The sequence below is a fragment of the Hippopotamus amphibius genome, chromosome 1, assembly GCF_030028045.1.
Source record: "Hippopotamus amphibius kiboko isolate mHipAmp2 chromosome 1, mHipAmp2.hap2, whole genome shotgun sequence".
Taxonomy (NCBI): domain Eukaryota; kingdom Metazoa; phylum Chordata; class Mammalia; order Artiodactyla; family Hippopotamidae; genus Hippopotamus; species Hippopotamus amphibius.
Window position 1 is genome coordinate 52,970,679 of NC_080186.1, and position 17,426 is coordinate 52,988,104.

Consider the following 17,426-nt stretch of genomic DNA (forward strand, 5'->3'; position numbering starts at 1 on the left):
TAGTGCAACTCTCAAATTTCAAGTTACCAGAATCTAGAGAGACTATTTTAGGTAGATATTCTTAAAGCATAAGTATTCTTAAAGCATAAGTATTCTTCTTAACAGAGTTTATCTAAAAGCTCTTATCTCATTTACATTTTCTTTCCTTAGAAGTTTCTTCACATCAAGTTACTTTCATTGCTGACAAATTTGTAACAGATATAACAAGACTTTATTTAGCTTATATTACACTTAGGCACAATAAAAATTTATATAAAAATTATATTTAACATTGATGACTCTAAAACATGTCTATATTAATCAAATCAACAAGCTTAAGCCATCTTCAATACCAGATATCAGTTCAGTACTGAATTTTCCAGATGCCATGAACCTGAAATTCATTCCGGCCAGATTATTTTCTATTCCTGAGTATTTATATAAGCACTTAATTAATTTTTTTAAAGCCAATTAGAGCTCTTTTATGAATTCGTTTTTGGCACTACCATACACCTACGATGAACATATAGATACATATGAACACACAAACACAGAGGCCTCGTAATTCTAATTCCAAAATTTCAGCACTGAGTCAGGTGCAACATAAAAGCCATCAGTCACAAGGGGTTGGATTCAAATTGGCTTCTAGCAGATGGTCATCTATCTAAAGGTCACCTATCTAGATAGCTAAACCCTTTTACTGTTTACAGTAAAGATACTTAGGATTTCTGTTTATCCTTGACAAGTCAAGTTTTAAATTACTTTACCTCTTTTTTCAAATTTGTATTTAAAAGGATAGCAGAGATAAGGGTTCCTTAGATGACCAGATAAGACATTTACCTCTCAAAGGTACAAGCAAGTTCCTCCTAAGATGACTTTGTTTCCCCTTTGTTTAATACTTACAAGCCTCTTAAGATAAATAGGGATGGTTTCAGGAGTGGTACAAAAATTGGTGGGCTTTGGATTATTTTTGGAGCCACAATTAGATCAACAAACAAACGTTAATACCAGTTATTAATTTGATACTAAATATCTCCCAGTTCACATGAACCTGAAATTTATTTAGCTTAATTTCTCTTGTACTTAGAATTGTTCGATTTGTAAGCACCTATTTTTCCTTAAGCCAATCAAATAGAGCTCATTCACAAATTAACTTCAACAGCAATCAACATCCAAAGACAAAGACACACACTGAGACATACGTATATCCAGACACAACGAGAGATCTCAAAGCTTCATTTTCCAAACTTAGTCATGAATTAGATATCACAATATAAAAACTCACTAGTTTATAAACAGTTACCATAAGAAAAAATTTAAAGGGCTTCTTCCAGTTTTCTTTTTCCTTTTCAATCTCAAGAATTAGAGATGGTTTAGATAAGATATTTGTTCCTGAGAGCTCCGGTCTCAAGGCAGAGGGAAAGAAAATCAGGCTCTCCCTAGTAGGATTTATATTCCCTTAGGGTCAGAATTCAGCAGAGAATTTTTTTTTCCTTCAAGCTAGCTTTTTCTACTGGTTGGGAATTAAATGGGGGTCAATTAAACCTTCGACTGGCATTGCGTACTTAACTGACGCAATTGAAGTTTCATAATTTTCATAGATACCCACTTTTCCTTTTTTTTAATGGTTTTGAAAGCTGATCTAATATAATTTTAAGTAAATAATTGTTGGGTTTCCTGCAAAGAAGTTACCCTATGGTTTCCTCTTTTAGAAGCTTCCAGATATAACAATCAAAGTAAGCATTCCATTCAGTCTATTTGATCTTACAGCCAGCTTTTTTTTTTTCTTCTTTTTTCCCTCTAACAGTGTGTGGAAAAATATTTTTTAGAATATCAAAAGAAACCCAACTTGGTCATTTTAGGTTGAGATCTCTCTTAGTATAACTTTCCCAATTAAGTAGGTACTTGCAAGTATATGTTTTTGTACGTATATAAACCTGGCTGGGGTGTTAGAGGCTGGCCTTCTGACGCCCCTTGTTTCTGTGAGAGGCTCTATTTCCTATTTTAAAGTCAAATTTGTCTGGGATAAAAAACACTAGTGAAATTGTGTGGTGGGCCAGTGTGCTGCTTGTGAGCTTAATTCCTCTAGGCATCACCCCAGAGTCACTTCAGCTCTCTTATGTGCCTCGGTCCTCCCTTCGGTAGTCTACGACCACCACAGGTGCTCAGATCACTGAATGGCCAGTTCTTATTTTGTGACCCCTGGAGAGCAAGTGTTTTAATTAATGAGTGGGTTTCCCTATGGGACTACTGCACGGTATGAGGACTGTGCCTTCACCACTCCCATAAATCTCTGTCACCTGAGAGAGCTGTATTGGCTGGGAGGAGTCTTGTCCCTTGTTTTTGGAGCAAAGCTCTCATGTAATATCTTCACTTTTATCCCAACAAATTCAATTAAGGCAGCCAAATTGAGGAAAAGCATCAGATCAGGCTCTTATCTAACCACTCAGCCAAGACCACTCAGTCTCCTACAACTGAGCAAACCCTGGTATCTTTCAATCAAGCTCCCCCCAGTATCTCTCACCTGGGTAGCTATTCCCTGGTATATTTCAACTGAGCTTCCTCCAGTATCTTTCAACTGGGTGAGAATTCTCCTGGTATCGGTCAACCAGGCCTCCACAGGGTCTTTCACCTTGTGGGTATTCCTCGGTATCTTTCAACCAGTCCCCCCGCCCCCAGTATTTTTTAACTGGGAGGGGGCAGGTACCTACTACACTGCCAAATAAAACTCAGGATCATCAACCAATATGGGAGATCTGAGAACCAGGAGAGACTTACCCAAATTCATCTGGACTCTCCGAGGAGGCAGATGGGGCACAAAGGGCCTCTCCTGGTACCAAGGCTCCAGTTCCTTGTAGAGAAGTCATGAAGAAGAGAAGTCCACTCTGGGTCCCTTCGTGGTTGCCAAAACTGTCAACAAAAAATGCATGACATGAGAGTTACAAGTTGAGTTTATCTGGGGCAAAATTAGGACTGCAACCTTGAAGACAGCATCCCAGATAGCTCTGAGAAACTGTTCCAAAGAGGCAGGGGAGAAGATTAGTATATATGCATTCTTGGTAAGGGAGGAGTATATGTAATCAAACACATTTTTTGGTAAGGGGTTTCTGCTAGTCATGAGGAGCAGACATCACCATGTAGGGATTTAGTTCTTTTCTAGATATGAGAAGATGCAAGTGTTGGGCTCATAAAATCAGCTCCTGGAAACATCTAACTATCTAAGACCTGTTCTGCCCATCCTCCAGAGCACAGAGTGCCTCATTCCTGGTTTCCACCCTGAATTCCCTTCTGGAGATGTGGAAGATCAGTAGCTACAGCAGCACAAAGTGATTTAATTCTTGTACAGGCAGATGGCAAGTTCCAATTTGGAGTTGACATGGGGCAATTTGGAAAGATAGATTGCTCACATCTGAAAGAAAAGAAATCAAACATGCCCCCAAGAAGTTTTACAACTGCTAAACACAGTGCTCAAGCCAAAGGAGGCAGCAGTTGTACATTGCTCAGGATAGCCAGGACAAAAACACCTTTGGTTATACCTCTATTCCTGAGTATAGACCTGACCCAATTTAGCTTGACATACTCACCTGAGAATCTCAAAAGGTCATGAGAATGGGGATTTGAACTTACCCATCTAGCATCAAATGGTAAATGACCAAGGAGTGGTTTTATTTCTTGAATAGCTAATGAAGGAAGCAATTGGATCAATATACCTGAGCATCCATTATGGGCGTCCCGTGGATACAGGACTACATTAAAAGACCAAATATGCAAAGGACAATTCAAAGAGTGTTATGAAAATGTATGATTTGTGCTAAAAATAATTCCAAGACTGGGGACTCCCCCACCCTGCTTGGAGTCCAAGCTAGAGGGGACAGCCTGAGAGAAGACTGGCAAGTAGACTTTACAGTCATGCCAAAGTAAAAAGAAACTTTCCCTACGAATTAGTGATGGCAGACATCTTTACAGGCTGGGTAGAAGCATTCCCTTGCTGGATTGAAAGAGCTTCAGAGGTGGTAAAGGTCTTGCTCAAGGAGATAATTCTGAGATTTGGGCTACCCAGCTCAATTCAGAGTGATAATGGAGGTGCCTTTATTGCTAATGTGACGCAGGATGTATATATAAAGTATGGAATCAAATGGAATTTGTATACATCTTGGAGGCCTCAATCGACCAAACCACACCTTAGAAAGGATGATAACTAAAATCTGTCAAGAAAGTAACTTAACCTGGGCTACAGTGTTGCTGTTTGCACTGCTTAGAATTAGAATGGGTCCTAGAAGTAGACTCCAACTGAGTCCTTATGAAATATTGTATGGGAGGCCCTTCCTCTATTCTGGGCATTTTGGTGAAAGACATCTGACCAAAAGGTAAAAGAACTCAACACTGTAAGATACGTACAAACTATGGGTTTAGTTTTAAGTGCTATTCCTAAATTTGCTGCTAATAAAATGATATTTCCCACAGATGCCCCCCTCCAGTGCTTTAGACCTGGAGACTGGGTGCTCTTAAAAACATGGAAGGATGTCTACCCAAAGGACCAACTCCAGCCCTGGTGGGAGGGCCCTTACCAGGATCTGCTAGTAACTTGCTCTTCTGTTACATCAACAGGATCAAGCTGTGGATCTGCTGCACATGGGTGAAGCTGACTTCTGACCCAACTACAAATCCACACTCCTCAGCAGTTCCAGAAAAGACAACCACAACGCTGACTGAAAGCCAGTGTTCCTTCCTGCAAGCCTGGACTGAGGCTTCAGTTAAAATTTTAAGAAGTATCTTAGATTAGTAGTGAATGACTTGTGGCCATTCATAATAACATTTGTAATTGGCTGGAGCATTTTTCTGATTTATTATTTGCTTATATCCTTTTGCTTGCTTCTTGATTCATCTAATCATTTTACCTGTGATTATACTGCAGTCAATCAAACCTATAATTTGTTGTGATATTGATAATAGGAGATACTTAACCTTTGCTCTATTTTAGTTTAACCCTTGTGAGGATAGGGTTAATACCAAAGTTTAGGGCCACTGCTATTTTCCCATACAAACTATTGGCTCCAACTTTAATGATGGCTCTTGTTTTTCTTTACTGTCTCATCCCACTGGTGTCTGCTGCTTTCTGGAAGGAAAATACTCTAATTAGGTTGTCTCAGGGTATAGCCAGAGGTCGGAATTTAAGTAATTGTTGGATATGTCATTTGAAATCTGAAACCATCCAAGAAAATTATGTCCCAACTGTGATCCCCGTAACTGAGTTTTACAATGTGCCAGACCCCATGATCTACTTTAACATTCCTCCTTCAGGCATCACATTCCAAGTTAACATAGTTCCAGAAGTTGAGAATATACCAATCCCTTGCGTCAACCTGTCTGAAGTAATTTCCATTGAAGGACATCTTACTACTGGTCGCCCGCGGTCCCTTGATTTTCTCCTGAAAAAATGTGATAATGAAAATCCCTTGAAATGTAATGGTAGCAAATGCACAAGGGCTAAAAATGACACTAATTTATGCCAGAGAGCCAGACAAGTTGGATATCATGTAAATGGACTATGGAAGGCTTGTAGTGGCTCTCACCCCTGGCTTGATAACATAATCTCTATAATCCCCAGAAATGATAATATTGATGAAAATACTATGGGAGGTATAATTTGCTCCCCTCCAGGATTTATCTTTGTCTGTGGCTCAGGGAATGACTCAGCAACACAAGGATGGGCACATCGCTGCTTAGACAGCTGGGAAATGGAAGGGTTGTGCTTACTGGGATATTTTAGGATTCCTTTTGCCTTGTATAGCCTGGAGAGCATCACTTCCTTCTCTAAATCAAACACCCATCTTAAGGGAGCAATATTGGCAGGGTATGAGGACAATACAGGACAAAGTATTTTTGGCAACCTCACATCAATTGCCAGAGTTTATGATGTCAATAGAGATATGATTCATAACCTATCTGCCACAATTGGACAAATTGCTGAGGACACAGCTAAAAGCATTGCAGCCCAACAAACATCTTTGAACTCATTGGCTCGAGTGGTCCTTGATAATAGAATAGCCCTTGATTTCTTATTGGCAAAACAAGGAGGAGTATGTGCCATGGCTCACACCATGTGCTGCACATACGTCAATACCTCTGGAGAAGTTGAAACCCGAGTCAACAGAATAATTCAAAAGGCTACCTGGTTACAGGATGTACGTAAAGAGGACACACACCAGGGCTTATTTTCCTGGTTGCCATCTAGAATAGGGGGACTCTTTTGAGTACTGTTACAAGGCTCCATTTGATCAGCCTCCTCTTTGAAATGTGTTTGTTAATTTTCAAATATTTGTCCAGATGCTACAACAATGTGGTCAAAGAGAGAGATAATGTTTTCATGATAGTTTTCAAAATACTTACGCTAGGCCTGGGACTCAAGAATTCTTTGAAAAGAAGGTCCAAGACTTTCTCTCCTCTAATCCTGATGAATTAACGTCGCCCCTGTTCAGCAGGAAGTAGCCAGAGCGGTCATCGCCCCTGTTCCCTTCAGGATTGAGGAGAATGGAAGAAAAGAGGGAACTGAAATTGAGCAGGACCATGCAGGGTCTTCCTGGGTACAATCCCCTCTTGTCCACATTTCTTGTTTGTAGAAAAAGCTTGAGTTTTTTAGGCCTTCCCAGAGTTCCAAAGAGCATACTCAAGCAGTTGATGATTACAGAAGTGAGGAAATGCAGAAACAAAGGAAAAGCAATCAAGCTAGAAAAGTTCAGCCATAAAACAGAATCACAGGACTCCTAGTTCCTCCTCAAGGAGTATAGATAACAATCTGATGCAACATATCTTTGAGTTGTTTTACAGAATCCAGGACCCCATGATGAAAGGTGCTGACCACAGCTGGGGAGACCCAGACAAGTTGGAGCGAGAAGAATGATGATCCAGATGCCAGATATCACTTTGTTGCTTAATACTGAACCAATCAGAAGAATCCACGAGCTAATCACATGCTTAAGACTCTTACCCTTAATTTTAGTCTTTAAAAACCCTGGCCTAAGAGCCATTGGGGAGTTCAGGTCCTTTAAGCATTAGCTGCCCATTCTCCTTGCTTGGCACCCTGCAAATAAATGCTGTACTTTCCTTCATTGCAACCTGTGTCAGTAGATTGACTTTGCTGTGCCTTAGGTGAGCAAACCCAAAGCTGGTACAGTGACAACCTGTGTTTCAGCTGGGAGAGCTCAGTGGTTTTCTTTAACGACTTTTCAGGTTTTTTGACTGTTAGGAGCACTTTCAAGTATACAAAAGAATAAACTCTTATACCCATCACCCAGATTCAAGAACAAGCATCTTCCTCATTTGCCTCATCTATTTTTTTTTTTTTTTTGCTGAAATATTTTAGAGTAAATCCCAGACATCATGCCACTTCACCCTTATAAACTTTAGTATCTCTCTCTTAAAACATAAGGCTGTTTTCTTAAATAAACACAATATTATTGTCCCAGCTAATAAATTTCACATTCCCTAATATTTAATACTCAGTTCATATTCAAAATATTCTGCTCTTCTACAATTGATTTATTCAAGCCAGAATCTAAATAAGGGGCACACAATTCTCTCCATCTGCTAAACTCAAACAGAACCTCATTCCCCAAGTCATTAAAGTATTGGAGTCCTGTTTATGGTCCTATCCAGTGGAATTTTCTTGTTGCCTCCTCATAGCCACATTGAGAGCTTCAAGTATAAACCCTGTTTTTAAATAGTTTGTTTCATCGAGAGGGATAAAACATGTGTGTAACTAATATTAATCATTTTTTATTAATAGCCATTTTTATGCTTTCTCTTTTGACTTTTTCTCTGACTTAACATCTTTCCTGTATGTTTTTTCCTTCACCTCCTGTCAATCATAATTTGATTTATTTTATCATAAATGAATGCAAATTTAAGGCTTTTTAATAGCCACTGTGGATTTTTTATGTGGTTACTGTATTGAATTATGTTTATAAATTATTTACTTTTCAACTCTTCTTGCATTTTTAATGTGGTAAAGTATACATAAGACAAAATTTACCACAAGTATTTTTAAGTGTACACTTCAGTGGCAATAAATACATTCACATTGTCATGCAACCCTCACAGCCACCCATCTCACAATTTTACCATCTTTCCAAATAGAAACTCTACCCATTAAACACTATCTCCCTGTTGCTCTGCTCCCCTCCCCTGCCCCCAGTCCCTGGCAATACCATTCTACTTTCCTTCTCTCTGAAGTTGACTATTTTAGGTACCTCATGTAAGTGGACTCACACAATACTGGTCCTTTTGTGACTGGCTTATTTCACTTAGCATAATGCCTTCAAGGTTCATCCATGTGGTAGTGTGTGTCATATTTTCCTTCCTTTTTAAGACTGAATAATCCATTGTGTGTATATACCACATTTTGCTTATGCAGTCATCCTTTGAAGGACACTTGGGTGGCTATTGTGAATAATGCTGCTGTGACCATGGGTGTACAAATAAATAACTTAGTCCCTGTTTTCAGTTCTTTTGGGCATATACCCTGAAGTGGAATTGCTGAATCATATGGCAATTCTAGTTTTTTTTTTTTTTTGAGAAATCCCCTTATTTTCCATAGTGACTCTTCTTGAACTCCTGAATAAACCAACTTGATCTTGGTGTATCCTTTTAAATAACTGATGAATTTGATTTACTACTATTTTCTTTAAGATTTTTGCATCTCTATATATTTATGAGTTTGAGGGAATAACTTTATTTCCCATTGTCCTCTGGTTTCTTATTGAAGTTAATAGCCTCCTGGAGTGTACTGAAATACTCCCTTTTTTCCCTGTTCTCTAGAACAGTCTGGGTACTACTACGATAAAAGTTGTCTCAATTTTCAAATTTAATTGTGAATGTTGGATAATACTCCCATTTTGTTTATCTGTGGTTGTATCCTTTTTTTGTTCATAGTGTTATTCATTTGTACCTTTTCTTCTAGCTAAGTCAATGCCACACAGAGGTTCGATTTTGTTAACTTTCTAGATCTACTTTTTTAATCTTGCAATTTAACTCAATTGTCACCTATTCTACTTTCCTAATATTTTAAGCCTGTAAATTTCCCTCAATTCACCACTTTTACCACAAGCAGTTATTATTATTGATATCCAATGTTTTCAAATTTCCTTTAGTTTTTGGCTGATGAGTTATTTTAGAATGTAATTAACTGTACCCTTTAGTATTTAAATACCAAACATAGAAATCTTTATCTTTTAATTTTACACTATCTTAATTCTTCCTGGTTCAGTTTTTATGTAATAAGAAATTTTGAACTTCTTGATTGTAAGTATACATCTTTCCTTTACCCTGACATTAATATTGTGTTAGCTGCTCATATGAGTCTTACACCACAACCTTTTTGTAATATAGTAAGTCCCCTACATATGAACAAATTCCATTCTGAGAGCATGTTGGTAAGTCCAATTTGTTTTAAGTCCAACAAAGTTAGCCTAGATACCCAACTAACATAATCAGCTACATACTACTGTACTGCAATAGGTTTTTAATACTTTTCACACGAATAATACATTAAAACAAACACAAACATAAAGAAAACACTTTTCATCTTACAGTACAGTACCTTGAAAAGTACAGTAGAACAGTACAACAGCTGGCATACAGGGGCTGGCGTCACATGACCAGGCAAGAAGAGTTACTGACTGGAGGAGGGAGAGGAGGTGGGAGATGGTAGAGCTGAAGGATCATCAGCAATAGGAGATGGAGGGCAAGCTGCAATTTCACTTGTGCCTGACATTGATGGCATAGGTTTTGGCTCCTTCCTGGATTTAATTCTACCTACCCTTTTGTTTTTGTTTTTGTTTTTGTTTTTTTCCCTCATTTTATTTATTTTTTTTGAGGTACACCAAGTTCAATCATCTGTATTTATACACATATCCCCGTATTCCCTCCCTCCCTCGACTTTCCCCCACCCTCCCCATCCCAGTCCTCTAAGGCATCATCTATCCTCGAGTTGAACTCCCTTTGTTATACAGCAACTTCCCACTGGCTATCTATTTTACAGTTGGTAGTATATATATGTCTATGCTACTCTCTCACTTTGTCTCAGCTTCCCCCTCACCCCCCAACCCCCAAACCTCGAGTTCTCCAGTCCATTCTCTGCATCTGCGTCCTTGTTCTTGTCTTGTCACTGAGTTCATCAGTACCATTTTTAGATTCCATATATATGAGTTAGCATACAATATTTGTCTTTCTCTTTCTGACTTACTTCACTCTGTATGACAGACTCTAGGTCTATCCACCTCATTACATATAGCTCCATCTCATTCCTTTTTATAGCTGAGTAATATTCCATTGTATATACACGCCACGTCTTCTTTATCCATTCATTTGTTGATGGACATTTAGGTTGCTTCCATCTATCTACCCTTTTGAAAAGAGGATCCAGTGATGTCTGAGTAGTAGCTCTTTTTTTCTCAATATGGATGACACATAGCACTGGATTGCATTCTGGACAGCTGCTGCAAACTTCATGTACCATTCTATGTTCAGGTCCTGTGCCTGAAAAACTAACAGTGCCTCATCAAATAAAGAAAACCCCCTTGCTGTTTCCTGTGTCATGAATCTCTTCAGTTCTTCAGTTACTTCTTACTCCTCTTGTCTCTCTTTGTCCTTTCTCTGGGCCTCCAATTCCATCAGGTCTTCATTAATAAGCTACTCCTGTTGCACAGCAAGGAGTTCAATGAAGTCATCCTCTTGTAGATCTAGCTTGAAATAAAGATACTGTACTGCTGTGCTCTACACAGTCTGTACAGTAAAGTACACAAAAGCACAACCACTCTTAGAGGATGCATACACATGACAATGTACACCAGAAACATGAACTAACTTACATGATTGGACATTCAAATGCAGATTTGAATCTTTCAAAGCTTGTAACTTGAAGGTTTGTATGTAGGGGACTTACTATCGTCTCCAAAGTTCCATTTTTTAGGCTTCAGCATTGAAGGTAGGATGTCTTATGCAGATTCTTAAAAAAATTAATAAAGTTAATTTTTTAGAGCAGCTTAGGTGTACAGCAAATTGAGTGAAAAGTACAGAGAAGACTCAAATATTCCAAGCCCCTACACAAGCACAGCCTCCCTCATCAATATCCCACACCAAAGTCACATTTGTTAAAATCAGTGAACTTACATGATACATCTTATCACCCAAAACCTATAGTTTACAGTAAGGCTCACTCTTCATGTTGTACATTCTGAGTTTTGACAAGTGTATGACATGTGTCCACCATTGTATCATACAAAATTGTTTCACTGTCCTAAAAATCCTCTGTGCTCTGCCTAGTCATTCCTCTCCACCCAGCCCCTGTGAAGGACTGATATTTTTACTGTCTCCACAGTTTTGCCTTTTCCAGAATGTCATAGACTTGGAATCATACAGTATGTAGCCTTTTCAAATTGTCTTCCTTCACTTAGTAATGTGCATTTCAGTTTCCTCCATGGAATGTAGTTTGTCTTCTATGAAATAGCCTCTAATCCAATGAGCTGTGTCTTTATAAGAAAAGAAAACAGAAAAGATAAGCACACACACAGTGGGGAGGCCGTTTGAAGACAAGGGAGAGGTTGGAGTGATAGATCTAGATGCCAAGAAAGACTATGTATTCCTGGCAACCACCATAAGCTAGAAGAGACAAGGAAGGATTCTTCCCTAGATCCTTGGGAGGGAGCATGATCCTGCCTAAACCTTGATTTCAGACTCATACACTCCAGAGTTGGGGAAGAATGTGTTTTTGTTTTAAGCCACCTAGTTTGTGGCACTTTGTTATGGCAGCCCCAGGAAACTTAATACACTGGTCATGAACCCACTTCAGCTCCCAAGCTAGTGCCATCCCCTAGAGTGATAACCCATTCCTGCCTAGATACGAGAAATGAAGGATTGGAGAAGTTCAAGCCACAAGAGTCTGCTGACACTTTTATTTACAGTGACCAGATTGAGAGACAAGCCTGCACTTCTCTAGCATCCTCCAACAAGGGATGCTTACATTGACATAGCCACAAAAACTCAAGACTCCCTGTCCTGTGGGACTTACTTGGGGATAGTAATTAAGTTGGTTTTTTTCCAAGGCTGGGGGAAAGGTAAGAATTTCTACTGTAAAAGGTAAACAGTTGATAATATCCTTTAGTTTCTGCTTCTCTATCATCAAGTCTACACAAGGTCCCTCTCCATCTTCCCTTCTATCCTCTGTCCTCACTTGTACTTCCCATCCCTCAGTATTCACCCACTCTAATGGGTATCAGGTAAGTCCTTGGATATATGTGTTTATTCTAAAATACGTCATTTTGTGGATGATTGTATCCTTAGTTTATATAAATAGAATTATGCTTTAGACTTCATTTATTTTCTTACTATTTATACTTGACCAAATTTTTAAAAGATTTGTGTAGGTTGTCATGCACATACAATTCACTGTTTCCAGCTTGAATTTCACTGTCTGCATCCACCATATTTTATCAATTTCTCTAGTGATGAACACCAAGCTGCCTCCAACTTCCCACCACTACACACAATGCTGCCTATGAACATTCTCACCCCTGTCCCTTTAGGGACCTGGGTGACAGTCCCTCTGTTGGCTCCTAAAGTAAGCTTATATTTAATTCTGCTGAGCATTGCCAATTTGTTCACAGTGGCTCTAGTATTGTGACAATGCAGAACCACTCAAATAATTTCTAATTGTGCCATCTTGGGGAGAGGCCTGCCTCTGCCAGGTCCAAATCGCCCACAGCCCAGCTCCATTCCATTTCCACAGGTTTGAACCATTCAGGGAAACTGAAGTTCCTCAACTTCTCTGTTTTCGTGTTCAGTGAAGTATGTGTAGACTCAGAGTAATGGTTACATTTATGACCCAGAAAGCTGTTAGTATAAATACAGCAATGCTCTTCTTGTTTTTTTTTCTTTTTTTAGCACCAGTAGTGAAGTATCTAATTCTTATTTCAACTTAAAAAGGAATAAAATAAATAAAACCAAAGTAGAATAGTGACCAGAATAACAGTACCGTTATAATCACATTAAATAGAAAAGCTCCCATCGACATTTTAAGAATGCAATAATAATAAATGCAGTATGATACATTTTAGAGTATTCCACTCAATTTTGTAATCCATTTTCATAAAAATGTTACTCAGAAGAGAGGCTTTGGACACCCCTGGAAAGATGGGAAATCAGGTTAGAAATACATAATATGCCAGGATTTACTAATTCACTGTTAAAAAGTACCTTATATTTCTCTTAGATATTTTAAATGAATAATTATATATTTAACATATAAGACAAGTGGTACTTCAGCTTTATATCAACTTTTAGATGTACATTTAAATTGTCACATTTTATAAGTTAATTTTCATTTATACTTATTTGAAAGGCTTCCCAGGTTGTTTGCCAGTATAATATTAGGGTCAGCAAATGTTGGACTGCACTACATTTAGTTACATCTAACATCCAATTTCACGTAATATATGTGAAATGTTACACCCCTACGTGGTATTTAGCTAATTTCTTTGAAACAAAAATATTAATTTTATGAATGTGATAAGAAACAACCTTATTCACTGTATGCTTTTTTTTTAATGAGCAGTACAGATAGCAGACATATAACTCCTTACTCTCTGACTACTAAGAAATGAAGCCAAACGTTAGAAAAATACAATGCAAGAAAAGATTCAAGTTAAAAATAGACTCCTTTGGTTAAAAATCATCCCCTTAATAATTTCATTTGTAATCTAAACTCACCATGTCCCACCAGCCCAAAAGTTATCTTCTAAATGTCATTATACTTGTATTATAGTTTTTTTTTCAATCCAGTATTCATAGAGGTCACTGGGTTGCAGCAACAAAATATTTTAACTCTAGGAAGAGAGTATAGTCTTGTTGCATCAGCTCCTCTGACAGATGTCTTTCTTGGAAGGTTTTACTTTAGAAACCTCTGACACATGTAGTTTTCTTCAGATACTTTATATCCAAACTTTTTATAGAAACCAACGTTTTGTGGTAGACATTCAAGGGTAATCTTATAACAGTTCAGTTTCTTGCTTAGCAAAGTAAGGGTTGAGAATAACAATTTGCCAAGCTGCTTTCTTCTGCTTTCATCACTAACAACAGCATCTTCCACTCTTCCTCTCTTAGCACAGGAATGGATGGATTTATATTCTATTATCAGAGTTGCTGTAGCAACTATCTGTCCTAAAGTGACATCTTCCACAACTGTAACATAATAATCCCCAGATTTCTTCATGTGCTCAAAAGATTTCATAAATTGTTCCGGGTTGACAACTCCAGTCTCTGTCAGCTGACCTAGTACCTTAAAAAAACCTCTATTTAAATCAGCAGTACAAAGAGGCCTCAACACCAAACCTTCTCCAGGATGTGTTAGGGAAATGGCTGGAGAAAATGTAGCTGTATTCTGACTCCACTCCACTTCTTTGAGTAGACTTGGGTCAAACATAGGCGTTTCATCAGGCTTCATATATTTGCAGCAAGGTCCGCAGAGGCCGCCGCCGGCACTCAAGCTCTCCAGGCCCGGCGGACTCTTGGCCGCCCGGGGGCGCACAGCGCTGGATCCGGGTCCGGATCCGGCTTCAGCGCCAGCCCCCCCTCCTCCACCTCGCGCTCTGCTGCCTCCCGCGCCGCCCCGACGTGGCAGCGCCGACGCCTCCTGCCCGCCCCGCCCCGCCCCCGCCCGCAGCAATGCTCTTCTTATTTAAAAATATATATATATTTATACATATATGTGTGTATAATGTATATATACACACGTGTATATATACACACACACACTATACACGCACACACACACGTGCGCGCACACACACACACACAAATGGCTCCATGTCAGACATTTGATTAAAGCAAAATATTCCTTTCCCCATCCATAAATTTTGTTTACTGGGCTTGTAAGATATAAAGTAAGACTTTAATGCTACTGTATATCATATTATTTGTAGAACCAATTTCCCATTATTGGACATTTGGGTTGTTTCTTCTTTGGAGTCAGCTGAGCACATGGGCAGCCTGGTGAGGACCAGGGATGGGGGAGAGTGAGGACAGCTGAACCTCTGCTCTGTGTTAGACACCAGGGTGCTTTTCATACATGCATACTCCCCTTTATCATTACTAAAGTCTTCTGTGCTATTATCCCCCATTTTATAGATGACAAAATAAAAAATCATGCAGATTATCTAATTGCTCACATTTACAGAAGTAGATAGCAATATGAATAATGTGAAATTCCAAACGGTTGTCTATATATCTTTTTCAAACTTACGCTTCTTTGTATTTCAGCAAGTTGCCTCTAGGGTTTAAAATTTTACTTTATTTTTAATCGTGGTGGCAATTACCTAGCATTAAATTTACCATCTTAAACATTTTAAAGTGCACTGTTAGTTAAATATATTCATAATGTTTCCCAATAGATCTCTAGAACTTTTCATCTTGCAAAACTGAAACTCAATGGCCACTAATTTCCCCTTCTCCTCTACCTTTGTATTTCCTATTTCTATGTTTGGATTCCGCATATGAGTACTTACCCATCATCCGTACTTATCTTTTTGCAACTTACTATAGTATCCTTACTTCACTTAATATAGTATCCTTGAAGTTCATCCATATTGTAGCATATGATAGGCTCTCCCTTTTCAAGGCTGCATAATATTCCATTGAATGTATTTACCACATATTCTTTATCCATCTGTCAATGGAAAGTTAGGTTATTTCTATCTTAGGTTATTGTGAATAATGCTGCAATGAACTGCTATGAAATTTTTTTGGATATCTACCAAGAAGTAGGATTGCTGGATCATATAGTAATTGTATTTAAAAAAATTTTTTTCAGGAAGCTTGCTACCATTTACATAGCAGCTGTACCATTTTACATTCCCAAATACCTACAGATTTTTAAGGAAATATGAACACCCAAGGGACTAAATCCGCACCCATATGGTGTCCTTGTCTTTATAGGCAGCATATGAAGAGAGTTAGAAGGTACCTGTGGGTCTGAGCATCACTGAATGCTTTGCATCCATTCTCAGAAATTAATTGCTTCCTGAAAATTTGCACAGTCTGCAGAGTCAAAGAAGGCTTAAAGGAAGTGATACCCACGCTAGCCCATGAAGGGTCCTAAGAGTTAGCTGGGGCAAGACAGGAAGAAGGGCTTCCAGGTAGATAGGGCAGCCTGGAAAAACCCAGAGAAGAGAGGTTTGACTCACGCAGAGAATTCCTGTCCCTTCAGTATGGCTAGGGCTTAGAGATCTTATAAAAAAATCTGCAATTTTGACTTTCTATTTAATTATTAGTTTTTCTTTGGGAGTATGCAGACCTTTAAATTTTTCATATGGTAATTGCCCCAGGCAGGCAGCAAAGGCCAGGCTGTTAGAGATCATGATATCCATCTTTCCTTTCATTGCAACAGCAGAAGATGCTAACTGAATATCAAGAGTCTGAACATCTTCTTCACGCCAAGAGACACTCCTTGACCTCATATAGTTTATGGTCTTAGTGAGAAAGCCAGGCATTAAAGAAAGAATTGTGAGTTATATAAAGGGAAGTACTGTGTGCTCTGGGAACCTGTAGAAAGGGGATAGAGGAAGCTCAGGTTTGTCTGAGGAAATGGAAGCAGATAGAGCAGGGAGTCCCCAGAGGAAAAGAACCTGGTAAAGCTTTCTGACATAAAGATGAGCCATTTTAAGCCTTAGGCCACTTTGTGATCTAGGCTGACCACAATGCTTGCCCTTGAAAAGGTCTCAGTAATAATGATCTTAAGGGAAGAAAACAAACTATCATTATCAAGGAAGAGAAGGAACAATAGCAAAGACAACAAATTAGTTGTAAAGACTCCAGTTCTGTTTCAATGGTAAAGATTAGCCAAAAACACTTTCTTGGGCTTTATTGCAGAATTTTAACCCCCCACTCCACCCCACCGCCCCAGCAGTCAACCGTTAGATCCACAGGAACTGAGGGGATGATGATATTGATCTTTCCTGACCTTTGTGATGTCAATCAACTAAAGCTTGGGGCTCTGTCAACCTTTGACCCAGTTCTACGCAGAGTTCCCTCTGCCCAAGCCCCTTTGTGAATATGCATGTACCCTTAGCTTAAAACTTTCCCAATTTTGCTGTTCCTAGAGACACTGCTTTGGGAAAGGTTCCTGGTGTTCTCCTCACTTGCTGCAAGTAACAAACCCTTCCTTCTCCTGATCTTTGGGTTGGTTGTATCTTTTGGCTTGACATCCACCAAGAGGTGAACCCAATTTGGGGATAACAAAGGGAAGAGAGAATAACCCCTAATTTACCACTGATACATCACAGCTGTTATTAGAACATTAATTTTTAAAAATGATTTGCCTTATATACCTTGTATAATTTTAGAGCACAATGAATTTTATTTTTTGCAAGCGTCCCTTAATAAATGGTATCATTTCA

General features: G+C 38.8%; 1 protein-coding gene across 1 annotated transcript; it reads right to left on the reverse strand.

The window, feature by feature from the left end:
- Positions 1 to 13,921: 13,921 nt before the first annotated feature.
- On the reverse strand, positions 13,922 to 14,476 carry LOC130835337 (glucosamine 6-phosphate N-acetyltransferase-like). Its single transcript, XM_057706846.1, has one exon. It carries the CDS (start codon positions 14,474 to 14,476, stop codon positions 13,922 to 13,924), a length of 555 nt encoding a protein of 184 aa, XP_057562829.1.
- Between the last annotated feature and the right edge of the window lie 2,950 nt (positions 14,477 to 17,426).

Bases quoted from the DNA above. Each gene is read 5' to 3' on its own strand.
- LOC130835337 (XM_057706846.1), bottom strand. From the start codon at position 14,476: ATGAAGCCTGATGAAACGCCTATGTTTGACCCAAGTCTACTCAAAGAA.